The sequence below is a fragment of the Fistularia commersonii genome, chromosome 9, assembly GCF_037954325.1.
Source record: "Fistularia commersonii isolate RoL2024-O1a breed Wild chromosome 9, RoL_Fcom_v1.0, whole genome shotgun sequence".
Classification (NCBI taxonomy): domain Eukaryota; kingdom Metazoa; phylum Chordata; class Actinopteri; order Syngnathiformes; family Fistulariidae; genus Fistularia; species Fistularia commersonii.
The window spans coordinates 7,511,534-7,528,225 of NC_141292.1; the positions used below are offsets into that span (position 1 = coordinate 7,511,534).

A 16,692-nucleotide genomic window follows, 5' to 3' on the forward strand; every position below is an offset into this window, starting at 1 on the left:
TTTCTGTTACAACTTAAGATAGACACTTTGAATATCACCTATTTTAATGGATGAATGGAGAATTTCATTGAGTGATAAATCACTTTCACACACACACGCACAAACACACAATGAATTTCTGCTCAAACATTTTAACTGTTTATTTGTTGTACAATAGCTGATGGCAATTTCAGTTTTTGCTTTTTTAAAAGCGGTTTATGGATCAATTATTATATCATATGATTATATTATGTTTTTTTAACACTCTATTTCAATCTCAACTTGTTTTGACATTGTCTTTTTCCTTAATTCCTCAACACCCTTTACTTAATGTAATATTTTGTGATAAGGGAGATAACATTTTTCTCACTGTATAATTGGGATTGTTTACCATAAATATCCCAGGTTTCTGGGATATAAATTGAGGCTACAGATTGCAGGGTGAATTGAGTCAAAGTCAGTCATGTTTTAATATATTCTCTCTCTAGCTTCTGTCAAATTGCCTTTTAAGAGTAGGATTAACACAATGCCTAACATGAATCTTATCTGACCATTGACTTTTTGTCTTGCTGTCTTTGGATATGTAGGTGATCCAGCGCAGGGAGGATGGATCTGTTAACTTCTTCAGAGGATGGGAGTCTTATCGTGAGGGCTTTGGAAAAATCACGGGTGAACACTGGCTTGGTAAGTGCCTGAGGTGTTTGTTGTTACTGTATGAATGAGCCATACCCACTAGGTTTTAGGAACCATGAAAAAAAAAAAACAACTCAAATATTGTACCTCCTCAAGCATTTCATTCTTTCCACCACCTTACTGCACTCCCAAAAAAACATGTATACAGGTGGTCCGCACTTAACAACGGGCTTACGTTCCAAGGGGTCTGTCGCTAAGCAACTTCGTCGTTAAGCGAAACACCGTTTTTTACTGTACTACCGTACAGTATTTGCATACATATCGGCCATTTGTACCGTACTATTTTACCTTTTTTTTCCTTTAATGTTTATATTTGCATAAATATAGGCCAATTATAAGCGCGGCTAAGCACGTACAATACATACTCACTCGGAAATCCGCTGCCAGCGCATTCCGCATGCATTTTAATATTATCGCAAGGCCGAGTCGTCGTTAACAGAGTATGTCATAAAGTGAGGACCGCCCGTATTGTAACAAGCAATACCACACTAAGCCCAACCTGGAAAGTAAATTTCACACTGGATTAGCAGCCATCGTTAGCAGAAAATAAATGAAATAAAATTAAAAAAAAAAACACTGACTTACCACAAACATATTACTGTAACATGAAGTCGTGACTGAAGTTCTTAAATTCAATTAGGAATATTTAAAAAAAAAAGAAGAAAAAGAAAACAGTTAACTCATTAGGCCTCTCAGGCATTGGATCAAAAATGCATAAGAGGATTCATTATTGGTATGACTGGCAGAGCCAACTCAGTGAGGAAAAGCAAATGCGAATAAGTGGCAGAAGGAAATTAACCTTGTGATTTCTTTTATATTGAGTTGACCAATCACGCTTGACTATTAAAAGCGTTTTGATATTGGAAATATTGCCTGGTTTTATGATAGTAATGTCAAAGAACTGAAAGTCTGTTTCTTGTTCAACAAAGCGATGGTATCTAGTGGCAGACTTTGATTGTTTGTCCATATTTGAGGTGTTTTCAACTTATTTTTGAAACATTGTTTCAAAAGACTTGGTGTGCAATATTATGCAGATGAAAAGCAGAGGTAGTCTGTTTTATATATTAGTTTTATTATAGTTCATGACACCAATAGTGTAGATTGCTTCCTTGTAAAGCAATGCCGCCATTTACTTTTAAGCACTGATATCAAAGCTTGAACTCCATTTAAATATTTTTGGGGGTGGTGTGGCTCATCTCCCCTCAGCCTGTCAAAGTGTTCTTGAGCAAGACACTGAACCACTGAACATTCCCATGGTCCCAGTAAGTGGCTGCCAACTGCTCATGGTTCAAGGGAATAATAAAGTATAACGAAAAATAAATAAAATCACTTATTGTAAGTCTGATTGTCATGAGTGATGGGTGCAAGGAGGAAGAAGGGATGGGGGTGATACCCACTGGCTAAACAAGAACACGGGTTATATTGCATCTGTCCCCTGAGGTTAATCTTTATCAGAGGCTTCAGCAACAGCAACAAATATTCAACAAAAAATTTTTGGGAAAAAAAAAAAAATTATACCAGCAAAATGAATGTGTGTAAACTGTTTTATACCAACATTGTACTCAAAACCTTTTCTTGAACAGCCAGCTCATGCTTGAAGAGTACATGCCTCTAAGTGTGCCTATCCAAAACTTCAGCCTGTTACTTTCTGCCTCTTTGGTTCTGAAGAAAGAAATCAACAAACTGCCAAAAAAAAATAGAGGGAAATCATTATCATTCCAACCCAAGATGTACAAATGCATTTCTTCTTGGGACGTTCCCCCCAGTGGGTCCCTCAGAGTCTGTTGTTGTTATTTAGGTTTTTTCTGGAGAAAAGAGGATGTGGCGATCTTTTTGGCTCTATTACAAAGTTACATAACAGCTGACATTTGGACCAGTTTGGGACTGAAAAGTCAAATGCCAATGACTTTGTGGTTTCTTTTTATTACTTAACAACATATGCATTGCTGATAACCGGTCTATCTTATTGGTCCATTAAATAGTGATGGGACTTGGGATGAACCCTCAGAACAATATGTCTATTGCAGAGGTCATGCATTAACTTGGCAGTGATTTAATGGAAATCCTTTGGTGAAGTGTTTTTGACACAGCACATAAGGCACTTAAAAAGGTACTCTGATGACTGCATGGTAATTCATTGCTTGCAGTCGAATTTTGATAGTGACCTTACTGGATGATGGCAAGAGGCCAAACAATGATGACTGCACTCAGATCCAGCAGTTGCAAAGCATTATTTTTAAAACGGCATCATTCTTAAAGTTTTAAGCAACTGTGAATCCTGAACAACTATTTGCTTGTTGTTGTAATGGTTTGCTACATATTATATTCTATGACTATGTCATGCTTGAAATCTTCATTTCTGTTTAGGTCTTGCAATAGGATGTTTCAGATATTCTTCAGTCAATACTCAGACTGTTGTTTTTCACTTATGCATATGTGAGAATATCTTAGCACTGAAATGACTGGAGGAATTTTACAAGTATTGCATTTTGTAACCGAAATCAAAACACATTTCAGCACTCAACTGAGGATTAGATAAAGTGAAACTAGAAAAGTGTATGAGCTATGGAGTTGTACATTTGGTGTGGCACACAGTTGGAGCTGGCTCTTGTATTCTAATACTCCATTCATCATCATCGACTCTGTTTAAGTCACGTTATTAAAAGGAGTGCTTTCAAAGTGCACAATCACAAGAGTGTAATTTGTTTCAGAGCTGTTGTGACACACACAGATGTGAGGCTCAAAAATCCAATAAAATGCAGTATCACAAAAGATTTACTTATAATAACTTATACTTTGTTAATCCCTTGCTGGGAAATTCATTCTCTGCATTTAACCCATCATGGATGAACCACAGGGTGCCATCCATCAGTGCCAGGGGAGCAGTTAGGGGTTCAGCGTCTTGCTCAACAACACTTCGACACACTCGGAGAAGCCACGAATTGAACCAGGAATGTTCAGTTCCAAAGTCGATTGCTCTATGCTCAAAGAAACCTTTTAATGATAAGATAATGATATTTAAGACAGGATGCCCATTAATCATAGAATCTCTGTTTTAAGAGTTCAGGACAAGAACCCCAGGACATGAAATTATATGCTCCTTAAAGGAAATCTGTGATCAAGAAAGGTCAACTCTCTGTCTTGCATGCACTATTTTTATTTGTTTGTTTTTTTTTTACTTTCAGACACCTCCAGGCTGGTTGCTGCCACTATGTGATTGTTTGTCCCAGGGTTTTGTAGATTTATTGGATGCCTTCTGGTAGTGTGGTACTAAATAAATCAGTAAGAAAATTTAATTTCAGTTATTAAAATGGTAGTGCTGAAGAAGTTGTGCACTGATAATTGATGGCGAGCATTGGTGATTCTATATCATAAAATCTCAAAAGACAGAATATCAGTGAAACATTTACATAGATAAAGATATCCCTGATAGCACTGCTTTAAAAGTTTTTGTTGTGTTTTTTCTTTTCATTTTTTTTTTACTTTTTCAGCATTTCAACATTGTGGAAATGTGCTGTTGGTTCAGCACAAGTAATATGTGTTTGGATGCTGTGTTTTAACAACTTCACCGCTCTGCATCGTTACTGTACACTGTTTGCAGAGTTTAGATGAATTAATGGAGATCTAGGTCTCTTTGCAGGCCTGAGGCCATTACGGAGTGCAGCCAATGATAAAAAACGTGGTTAGAGTGCCAGCTTGTTCTCCCCATGGTATGCTGTAAGAACATGGTGGGAATATGGAAAGTCTGGGCTTTGGCAGACTGAATTTGAATGAGCCAGCAGGCCACTCTTAACCTTTCAGAGTACCTTTGCTCATTCAGGGTGTGCTGTTGTCTCGTCACCCCCCATCATCGATTACCCTCAGGGCAAAATGAAAAATGGATTTGTGCTTGCCTGCAGCCCAGAGTGAAATTCATTGCAGCTACCTCCTACAGAAACAATATTGCTCACTAATGTCAACTACCACTTCTGTAGATTTGTACATGTAGTATTTTGATATGAGTTTCCTTTTATATTGCTGATGATTTACGAGTGACGTAGAGATAATAATAAGACAGGATTAGCGAAAAATGAATGTATATATTGCTTGTCTAGATCACAGTGATGATCAAGGTGATAATCGAAATGCGCAATTACATATTTAATTTAAAATAATTATAGCACTTTCAGAGAAGAGTCGGTGCAAGGAAAGCCCCAATTTTGCATTGCAGTAGTTTTGTAGATAAGATGATATTTAGTATCAGAAATCCCATTAGATTTATACAACAGTAATATAAGTACGACTGAGAAACAGAATGGTAATGGTAGCCTCATGGGGAAAAATTGCTTTGTTTCTAATTCCAATTAAACAGCCAGTTCATCACTTTGATTGGTGATGGTTTTTCCAATCCTACATTTAAGGGTTTGTGAGATGCTGGAGCCTATCCCAGCTGTCTTTTGGCAAGAGACAGGGTATACCCAGGAACAGTCAAACAAGCAACTATTCACATTCTCACTCACACACTAGAATAATTTCCCCAATTTTTTTCCAATTAACCTCCGGCATGGAAACGCACACAGATATGGGGAGAACATGCAAACTCCGCACAGAAAGGGAATAAAAACCAGGGTCCTTTGGGCAATGGAGCAGAAGTGCCATAACCATCATTCTGCCACTTCGGTGTCATGGTTACCGATGGCACAGAATATATTTGTAAATAAATATATTCTTTTTTTATTCAGTTTTATTCATGTATGTATTCATTTTCTATATAAGATTAGAGAAATCTTATACATTTCATATATTTGATTCATCTGCTGAATTCTCTCCAAAGAGTGTTCTTGCCGTTTGTGAATGTAATCTTGATTGAGTAATAGTCACATATCATACATGCCCCATATATCATGCATGAAGTTTTCACACAATACATCAATGTGTTTATGTTTTGTTATCCTTTGCTGATCAAGGATAAGACAGCATTGTGATTCAGCACTGATCAATGAAACCTCTCAGTGAATTGGTTTTTCGTGAAGCTCCTTGTAATGATAATCAACAATCATTTGTTGTCAAATGATGGATTTTCTCCTTTTTGTTTTCCTTCTGATATTTTTCAAGCTCTCTTTATTTATATATATCTATTTTCTTGTTTCATTTTTTTCTTTTGTTGGTTTGTTTTTTAGTGTTCCTGTGTCATATCACAGGTATTTATTGCAGTTGTTTTTTATATTGCCAGAAAACGTCTTTGGTTACTACACATTTAAGGACACATATCTATTTATGTTTATTGTGATATGCAGATTGCTGACTCTAAAATTACTAGCAAACACTAATTAAAAACTCCTAGTATATCGAGTAATGACGTAGCAGGGTAAACACAGCTGACGAATAACAGCCCCCTACATTATCATAAAAAATGATTGTACGCGTGTTTCTTCAATCATTCATCTATATATCCATCTCTGTAGTTTTTAGAGGATTATTGAATGTTTTATGAGGTAATTTTAATCGATTATATAGCAGCTCCCCACACAGAGCCTTGCCTTTTCTATCAGCTTGTTCAAAGAAGCAGGAAGGATGTGTTTTGTCTGAGCACAATGTGAATAGTATCCACCATGGACACAGGCACTTTGCCCCAAGAAGCACACAGTATCATGGATGGTGAATCGGGAAAATTAGAAGTGACAGAAACTGCTTGAAGGTTGGAGTATCGATGTCACATTGGTAAATGAAATCTGTTCTTCTTACCTTAAAACTCTTTCCATTAACATTAAGCCATTTTAATCTCTTCTGAAGCGTTCACCATTTACCCCTGTCAGTGTTTTTCTTTCAGTATCGAGCCTGTATGTGCAAAGAGACGCAGCGCTTGGCTGACTAGATACCAGTTTGGAGCGTGAGCTCCCAGACCTCTCTCTCATTAATCTGAGGAATCTTTACAGAACAAACCACAGCTCTGTGCCGCGCAAATACAATGTCTAGTAACACAACACAGACAGAAATATAACTTCCCTGTTATTACTAAGCATCCCCCCAAGCAGTGTTGGGACAGTCAGTCTGTTCAAGCTTAAAGGCAGGTTGAAAAGATATTAAAAATACAAGAAATATATATTTGGAAGTTGAACACAAGAGCTGAGTGAGTTTAGTTACATTGTGGCAGAGGGATCAGTCAATAGAGATTGAAAAACGTCATCACAATACATTAAATAATGAGAGTCATGCAGCATATGAATTGTTTCTATAAAAGTGATCATCAAGTCAAGTATAAGAGCAGTTGAATGAATCACTTCATTCCAGTGCATGTTTTTAAACCTAGAAGGCACACTGGTACACTAACCAAAAGTTACAAAGAAGTAAGACATTTATCATATTTTTTTTTGACAAATTTAAATGTTTTTTACCTTTACACCCAGAAACAGAAAGACAAACATATTAGGATGCAGTATGTGATACTAATGAGTTATACTAAAATTTAGAATAGTATAATAGACTCTACTATTCCAAATTTTCTGTACTCTACTACATAAAGGGTACAATTATATCAATATTAATAGAACTAAATTCAGTCAAAGCAAATTACTTAGTATTTGACAGCCCATATTTTACTCAGTTGTTCATATTCAGTCCTTTTCACACCCAATCTGTTCAAAGGCATAGCAGTACCCAATAATTTTGCTGCGTATCACACAGAAGGTTGTTGGTTTTATTCGTTCATTGTCATTTGAAACAAATTCCTTTTTTTCTGTAAGTGCTTTGTATACTCTTTAATCATTTTGAGACTATTTCAGGGCGTATGCTGCCTCTGAATTAGCTGCAACTGGCTCCCAAGTCCCCAGGATAAGCAGAATTTATAATGACTAAGTGAGTTAATTTAATGCTCCATATAGGTCAAACTCATCTTAAAATCTCTAAACAATTGAGATTTTGGAACAACTTTCACGATGGCTTGAGTCATTTGAATTGCTTCAATTAAAACACAGGCATAGAATGTTTTCTCCACACAACAGCTCGGTTTGGATTTGACACAATAAAGATTAAACAGAGGCTTCAAGAGGACATCGGACTGAGACCGATTTCTGGTAGAACTTGAGAGCTGGAGTCAGAAAACATAATGTGCTCTAAACTGGCATGGAATTATTTGATTTCCATCTTCTGGCAGGTGTTATAAAGGCCTAAAGGTGTTCAGCTCTTCCTGAATTATGAACTATTGCTGCATGCTCTAACCCACTTCCCTGGAGTCTGCCACATTTCACAGTGGAAAATACAATACCTTTACAGACTTTAGCGATTGACGGCATCTAAAAGCAAATATGCTAACATGATTATTCAACTGTTAAATTAACCAACTGTGAATTGAAAATAAGCCTTATTAAATTCATTTTAAACTGCAGCTTTTGCCTGAGGAGGTTTTGTCAAAAAAATATTACTGAATGTTTTTTTTTCCTTCTCTGAATACTTCATTTCCCAAAACAAGAGAATATCGCACTCTTAAATGCATAGATTTAGATGATACAACTAAAGTAATACTATTTCTATTTGTTTGCTCCACACTATGAATGCACAACTTTAACACATAATGTTCAAATTTGTAAACATATACAATTGTTTCTTTATCTCTGCCTCAGCAACTAGTAACAATTGTGTGTCTTGGCATTTATTTATTGATATTTTTAATCTTTATTAATTAGCCTGGTAAAAATTTGGGTCTCATGGCACCCACAGCCGGGAGATGATATACAGTATATAAATAAGAGGAACATATACAGTCAATAAAAACAAACAAATAATTGGGGGGTTGTCCTAACCTAGAGCATTCTCATTTTATTGCATGAGTTGAACTCAACATTATCTGTTTGAAGTGAGTCTGTCTTCCTAGATCATAATTTTCTTTTGTGTTTGTACTCTTTGCTGTATTTTCTTTTAATGCATTTCATTAAAAATCAAACCACTTGGAAGTCAAAAGCAAACAACTCTGACATGCAGTTGCCGATGGGAGGTTTTATACAGAGATGTCATTGCTAATCACACCCATTGGTTTCCTAGAGTTAGGGTTTTCAGTCTTATAATTAGAAAATTTTGAGACACAGCTGTGGATAACAATTTGCCTTTCTTTGGCTTCCCCCTAATGGCCTACGGTAGCAAGGGGTTGCCTGCGTTGTCTGTTCACTAATTATAGCTTTAGAGATAAAGAGACGTTGCTGAAATATTTCGCCAGTTTAGTTAGGTAATGTGTGGGGAGGGACCCATTCCTTATAAGGGACTAAAGCTCAAGCCTCTGGATTCAGTTTCTCTTTGTCTCCACCAAATTAAGGATGAGCAGTATTTTGCAATCGCTTCACCCATTCTCATCCTATCAAATAAAGGAGGGAGCTGCCTTATTTTTTTGAGAGATAGCTGATGTCACAATGCTTTCAAAAGTCCCCATAGAACTCCAAAAAGACCTCAGTATTCGCAGTATGTAGTCTCCCTTGTTAAAGGGGCTAGTAATGTCTTATGTTCTATCCTTTTGTCTGCAAGGTGTGTAGTTTATTGTTGTAATAACAGATACACAGAAATGCAACCTGATAACACACGGAGATCATTTCCAAAATGTTCACGGGTATTTGATTAGTGTGTTTGGGCCTGCAGATATCCGACCTCAGTTCTGATTCTGCCCAGTTAATCCTGGCATGTTTGGACGAGATGAATTGGATCTCAGTTGTCCCGTTTGACCCCATTTGCAATGGAGACTGCAATTTCAGAGTCATTTGAAAAAATAAAGCACATTGCGGGAGAAAAAGGTAACCGTGTTCTCCTAGAATTCTAAGGATTCTGCACTATGCCCTGTATCTCTGTATCCTCACATACTGTGGTTGATGATCTCTATTCTTCTAATTTCTAGCTTGTTCTCCCTGGGGCACATGAGTTTGAAAAAATTCAAATAAGTAAATTAATATTCTTACAGTGTTTCAAGGTTTTCTTGGTGGGATACAAGAAGACAATTATGTCGTACTGATGACAAGCATAAGTCAGTAGGTGAACATTGTTAAGGTCACAGTAGGGTAACAGACTTTTGTAATGTCCAAACATGGACATTACATCTTTGAGGTGTGCCTCAAGATGTATTTCTGCCTTTTTGGTAGGAGTTTGAAGGAGGTGAGGTATTATGCTATGGGTACATAGTACACATGACTGGGTTTGTAGCAGTAAAGGCTGGGCCAGGTAAGTTTTACCTGTCTGATAAATCGATTGAAAGATTAGCTCAGAGTATTTTCCAAAATCTTGTTTCTGCTTCTCAACTCCCTGTTTTTCCCTGTCAAAAGGCCCTTTTTTATTCTCAAGGAGAGCAAGTACAGTATGTCAGGATGAATCCATTCTGTGTAGGAGCAGTGACGGTTAGTAGTTTGTATACGGGTGGAAGCTTAACAATGTTTTGTCAGGGTCTTCCAAGGGGACAAGGGGGTCTTCATTGAATTCCTCCATGGTGCTGAGATGGTGTTCACCACATAATATGCAGATCACAATACCAGAATGTCAGAATCTAACCTTTTTCTGGCATTCCTTCTTCATCTGATTGTTTTGTCATTGCCTAGAAATACAGAAATACAAGGGTGCATGCATGCGTTCGTGCGTACTTGAGTGAGTGCGTGCGTGCGTGCAATGGGGTATCAACTGGAATTATGACTGAAGTAAAATGGTGCATTTAACAATTTGCCAAACTTTTAACTTCGGGTGTACTGTAAATTAATCCCTCTGTAAGTACTTAAGTAAGTCATGAGTGAAATTAACATAAATATACATAAACAATTTTATTGAAAAAGTTAATTGAAATTGAGTCAGTTGAGTAAATTAAGTAGTTCCCAGGCAAATAAATGGCTTTGCATCTGAAAGTCCCAATGAGATATGACACCACAGTGGGTATAGAAGAAAATCCCATCACACCTGGAGCCTGATGCAAATGGTCTAGTGGGAACCAGGCAAAAGAAATGCAGTGTCTAGCACAACTACACCCATCTGCATCATGGCAAAAGAATAGGTCTTTATGGTTTTTACATAAATGTTTTGTTTCTGTTTTTGCTCCCCTCTTGTTACCTGTTTTTGAAGTCCTGATTCGTATATAAATGTAAAACTGCAACAGAGCTCTGTAAAAAGGTGGCCTTGTGGGGCCAGAAACATTATGCAAAGAAGGACAGTTGGCAGAGGCACTTTAATGCTGTGGGCAATGCTTTGCTAACACTTTGGTCCTGCCATTCATGTTGTTACTTGGACAGGCTCCATACAACTAAAAATTGCTGCAAACCAAGTACAGCACTTCATGTTAACAGTACTCCATTGTTCAATGTTCAGTTGGAGAAGATAAAATAAGAGTCTACAGCACTAAAGCATTGCAGAATGCCTCTCTCCCCTTGCCCCCCCCCCCCCAAAAAAAAGGCCAAGTCATAGTGGCTTGGTTGCGTGGGCTCTCTCTGGGTTGTCCAGTTTCCTCCCACAGTCCAAAAAAATGCAGAAGGTTCTTGAGAAAATTGCCCTTATGTGTGAATGAGAGAGCGAATAGTTGTCCCACAAAAGAGAGTACCCATAAAAGTCTGTGGACATGTCCAGCTTAAATGGCCAAGGGAAGGTCAGGAGGGCCATGAAATGGTTTGAATGACCATGCTCGCTCCTTTCTCTACCATTTTTGTGGGGCGAATACACCTGCATATGAACTGTGCCACACATGTACCAAATGCAAGGGAAGCCAGCAGGACTGACATCACTGTAACACAAAATTTATTGTTGCAGACACAATTTGAAGAGGGTCACAGATAATATGCCTTATACCGCAGCCATGGGTTGCTGCATCTTCATCTAGTTAGGTAGCAGTGCTGCTACAGCAGCAGGAAGGGTAAGGGTCAGCCACAGCTACACTCACTACTCACAAGGTAGCAGAGAGGGGAAATGGAGTGCAGATCGATTGCTTTCTTGGAGATTTATTACTCCAGTCATTATTAGATAGCTGATCCATTTGCCTCATTTAAAGGCCCAGCATTCAACTGCACAGTTGCCAGTATTCTTGTTCATACAAGATAGTGAAGCACTACTTTGCAATATTAAGTAATTTAGACACAAATGACTGTAACCTTATGTTGACATAATCTATGTGAAGAAAATAGTGATGTAGCTGAAAAAGAATACTAGTATTGCATCTGTAATGTAATAGAGTATTTCTAACTGATTACGTTGCTTCGTTTCTAAGTCAGAAAGGAAGGTTTAGCAGGGTAAAAACAAGAATGCTGTTAGAGCGAAAAAGTTGCATGACTGCAGCCATAAAGGAAGAAGATATTACAGATGCCTGAGGGGAAACAAACTGAAACCATCAATGATTTTGCTTTCAGAATGGCCTTATTTTCAACAGGCCATTGTTTTAAAATGAGCTTTGTTTCCTGTAAAAAAAAAATATATAAGTTCAACAGTAGCAATATGTATAGATTTATCACTTCATATTGAGCATGTGGTTAGTCATTGTTTAACAGAAAACCACATATTAAATGTAAATATCAATATTACTTCTCACTGAAGTAGCTGGTCCTCACTGTTTCCCGCCCTCGAAGCATGCACTGATAACAATAAGCCAGAAAACTGTATTGTGAGAGCCCAGCAGCTTGCCAACATATGTCTAATGCCTCGCTAGGACATGGTGTGCAATCCAATAATGCTGCCATAACAAATGAAACACATGAAAGGAGCTTTATGAAGCTTATATTCATCTCTGAATATTGAGCAAATGCAAGGAAGGAATGGAAAAAATCCTTGAATATAGAATGCTATGCTCAATAAATGCACATTAGGAAAAAAAAAAGCCCATGAATTGTTTCAAAAACAATGAGGCCATGCACTTGCAATGCAAATGCGCCCCTCTAATGTTTATATAAGGTCAGTCATAAGTATCTCTTAATGCAGCTGTGTGGGAGTTTCAGTGTTTCACAATCTGTATGCTTATCAACAGCATTATGGCAGTATAATTGAAAAAAAAAAAAGTTTGTCAGAGGGATTTTTGCTTGCTTGTTTCCTCTTTCTGTATCATCACATCATTATATTTCTTTTTATTATATTTTAGTTTATATTGCATTTTAGCAATATATTTTCCACTGATACCATGTTTCATTTGGCATTATATGTTTTTATTTGGGAAGTTCACTCTGATATGCAAGATTAATTGCCTGACTATTTGATATGACTTTATAGCCCATATCAATTGTAATATATTTTCTTGTTTGTTTGTTTTTTTTTAAAGTAAGAAGGTACTGGTTAATTGTTAAATATGTTGCCATAGATACATTAGACATATATTTAGGTTAGGTCATAGGCAGGACAGGAACTGGTTAAAATGCATTTCTCACTTAGCTTCTATCACCAATATCAATGCATTTCAGGATGCTTAAGTAACCATTATTCCTGAATACATTGTCAGTCTTTTACTTTATACTCATGTCTTGGGGAACATGATGTATCGTTGTTTTTTGGGTGTGTGGAGCCATGGACAAAAGAACAGTGGCCAATAAATGCTATCACAACAGTTCTATTTCTCAGTCCTTTTCTGTGCAATGTTCAATCTTGATTTATTGCACTTCACTTTCAATCTATATGCCTGTGTGTGTTGGTGACACTATGATCTAGAGTTGAAGTGGAGTGTGTGGGCCTGGTTTCATAGTGCTACAAAGTGGGAAGTTATGGTGAGCTCTTGCATGTGGTGTTATGTGTCCTCCACAACAAACAAAGGTTTTCCAATGCTGGCAAAGGCGCAGTAGGGAAGCCTTCAGGAACAGATATGAGGGATACATCACTTTTCAGGAATTGAGCGTACATCTCTATTATTGGGATTCATCAAAACACCTTCACACGGTAAAATGGCCCACGAAGGCACAGACTGAAGCTCATTGAATTTGAAGCATTGTGTTTTTTTGTTGTTTTTTTTTTTCTTTTAAATGGACTGAGTTTAGATCCCCTGGCTTTGTCAAACACATGTCCTCTACCAATTGATTCCTGAGATTATGATCTACCATGATCTGCTCTCACAGTTGTGTAGTCATCAGTGTCATTATTTGCAACGACATTTGAGAACCAGGTTTCTGAAAGACAACTCAGGTCACACATTCAATCCATATCAAATTTAAGCTCTAGTACTCATTCAGTTTATTATTCACTGATCTGATCTCTGACAGAGTTATCATGAGGGGCAGGTGTATTTTTTTCTTCACATTCATATAAAAGCAAAGTTGTCAAGTGTCCCCAGCTGAGCTGCAACTCAAAAATCTAAAGATTGCTATACTTAAAAGGCCACTTGTTATGTAAGGTATTAATTTGGTCAACAAAATTTTACTATGGTATAAATGTAATAGTGTGCACCTATCTCTTATTGTTATATCAAGTCATAAAAAATGCATTCATCATATTTATTTACTATGCAATAAAAATGCATGTACAGCAAAGTGTTAAATTTGACAGAAACAATGTGTGTGACCTTATGTCTGTACTTTTCTTAATCAATTTTGTAACTCTTGAGCTAAATCTGAAATATCTGTTAAGATATCACACAAACTATCCCAAAACATGGTGAAACATGGCGTTTTGATTTCTTTTTTATGCATTTAAAAAGTTGACTGAAGTATCAGCACTAGTTTGAGATTGCAATTTAAAATGTATCAGGAAACTGATTGAGATGAATGTGGGACCCATCTGTCAGGAAGTACAGAAATATAGGATATGATACCATATCCCGCATGACAAAGAGAAATATAAACTACAATCCCTTGCAATCTATTATTTAGAGCACATGTAAGTGTTTTCATTTAAAGTTCCTCCAATACTGCATTCATATCCAATCAATTATTCAAGAGTGTGATTCCTCCTCAGTGAGCCTGACACAATGATGTTGGCCGTCTCGGGGTACAGTCAGCAAGCCAGCTGAGACATTGCCAATCAGCCTTGATACTGACACAATGTTGCCTCAGCCCCCAGCTCTGCTTCTGCTACCTTCAGGAGGGTATGCTCTCCCTGATTGGTGCGGCTGTACCCTGGCAGGCACTCCATCTACACTAGATTGCACCGCTGGAGTGGTGATAGCTGCAATTTGCAGCAATTCAGCGGTAATTTCGATATGTATGAGGACCAGAGCAATCTGTAGCCCTCTCCACAAGGTTCAGATACTTTATTTGATGCCTCTCATCACCAACATATATTCATGTACCTCTGTACTTGTGCTGGTACGAGTCTTCTTTGGCTTAGAATATCTGAATCTGAATTTGAGTGGAGACAAAAGCTACTAGCATGAATTTTTGAAACAATGACAGATAGGGTGACTAAAAATGACTGATTATGGAATAATTGATAGTATCCATGCATAACAGGGATTTTTTTTTCAATTACCATGTTTGATTAATGACCATCAAGTAGGAGTGACAATATTTTATCAGCATATTATACATAGTGGCTTCCCTTTTCCCATTGCTCCTTTTTTCCAGCTTTCTGACATAAAGACTGCACTTTTTCACTTTCAAGTGATAGTTCTTAGGACTAGGGTAAAAAAAATTGTTTGACGATGGTATTGGAATTTTATCGGAAATGTTTTTTGTATGAAGCTGACATTGCAGAGTGGAATGATTAGCTTAAACCGTTTAAAAAACTGAAATTGTGAATGCATCTTCATCATCAGCCTAATTTCTCATTTCAACCAGTATTTCAGACTCATGTATTGTCCATGTTACCAATAGACACTGTATAATTAATCACAGACCGTTTCAAGATGCCTCTATTTGCAAACCAATACTCTGCTTGGATTGTTGAGTTTCCATTTTGAATTGTTTCTTTTGTCATCAATTATGGAGTATATTTCAGATGCAGTCAATTCATGGGCAGCTGAAGATCTGATTTGTTCTTCACAATGCTCAGAGAAAGGTTTGGACATACAGTGAGATTCTTTTGTAGTAGTTTATTCCACTAATCCCTGCACGCGATACTATAAACAGTGGGAGACGGCAGCCTCATCAGAAATGCCTCTCAAAGGCATCATTGCTTTTTGGCTCAACACCGCTGGTCTTGAAATGTCAAAAAATTGATCTCCACTTTGAATATCTCATACATATAGTTGTTGCCTCATGGCTAATTGACATGTAGAGCCAAGTCATCTTAACTAGGTACATCTGGAGACGGGCTACACAGTGCACGTCTCAAATAGGTCACTAATGCACCATGGCTGCACAGCAATTGGTAGCTTTTTGCATGACTGTAGCTGGCAGGAAGATGTTGCATATTGAATGCCCTTTTTTGTATTCATATTGTGTTTTCCCCCTCAACTTCTGCACGTGGGTTGATACATCTTTGTCTGTGCCTGATTTTTGTATTACATGATGTGTAAAATTTGTATTATTGTTCTATTTTCGGCTCCTTTACAGACCTGTTTTCCTTTTAAGATTAGTTTGCTGATTTTGTCTCCGGAATTGTCTTTTTTTTCTTCATTACTTCAGTCCTTCATATTTTCCTTCAATAAACCTTATTTCCTCTGTTTCTGCCAGACAGCTGCTGATTCTCTACATTCAGGCCATCTTGCTCCCTTCAAACGTACCAGTCTATGCAGACATCTCCTTAGAACGACTCGATTCATCATTTATAACAATGTGGTTCCCCTTAGCTAAGATAAACATGCATTTCAGCAGGATGTTGCAATTGCTCAGTGTTTCTGTGCTATGAATAACATTCTAGAGTTTACAGTGACAGTTGTGAAAACATCCTTGAAAAAAAAAATCTGAAACCCCACTTATACCCACTTAAACTGCTGACAAGGGGAAGCCCTTCATTTGGATGTATTTTATGCAGCTCAAATGTTCAATATCCTATGATCAGTGTTTACTCTGAGCTTGCTTAACACAATAGTAGAGGAAATTAGAAAAATAGATTGAGCCAAGCTTCAGGCAGCTTGCTGAAAATTCACTGATAGTATTAAAGGAAAAAGATGAGCAAACTTAATGTACCATCTAAAATTGTAAGAGCCTGCATGTGATTGGGGTATCATAATCCATCTTGAATTTAGAA

General features: G+C 37.3%; 1 protein-coding gene across 2 annotated transcripts in view; it reads left to right on the forward strand.

Moving 5' to 3' along the window:
• fibcd1b (fibrinogen C domain containing 1b) overlaps positions 1-16,692 on the forward strand; it is a 110,028-nt gene that overhangs the window by 73,396 nt on the left and 19,940 nt on the right. For both annotated transcript variants that reach the window (XM_086152226.1, XM_086152227.1), the window contains one exon: positions 567-663. In XM_086152226.1, coding sequence (XP_086008352.1) covers positions 567-663 — 97 coding nt within the window. The remainder of the gene's footprint in view (positions 1-566; positions 664-16,692) is intronic.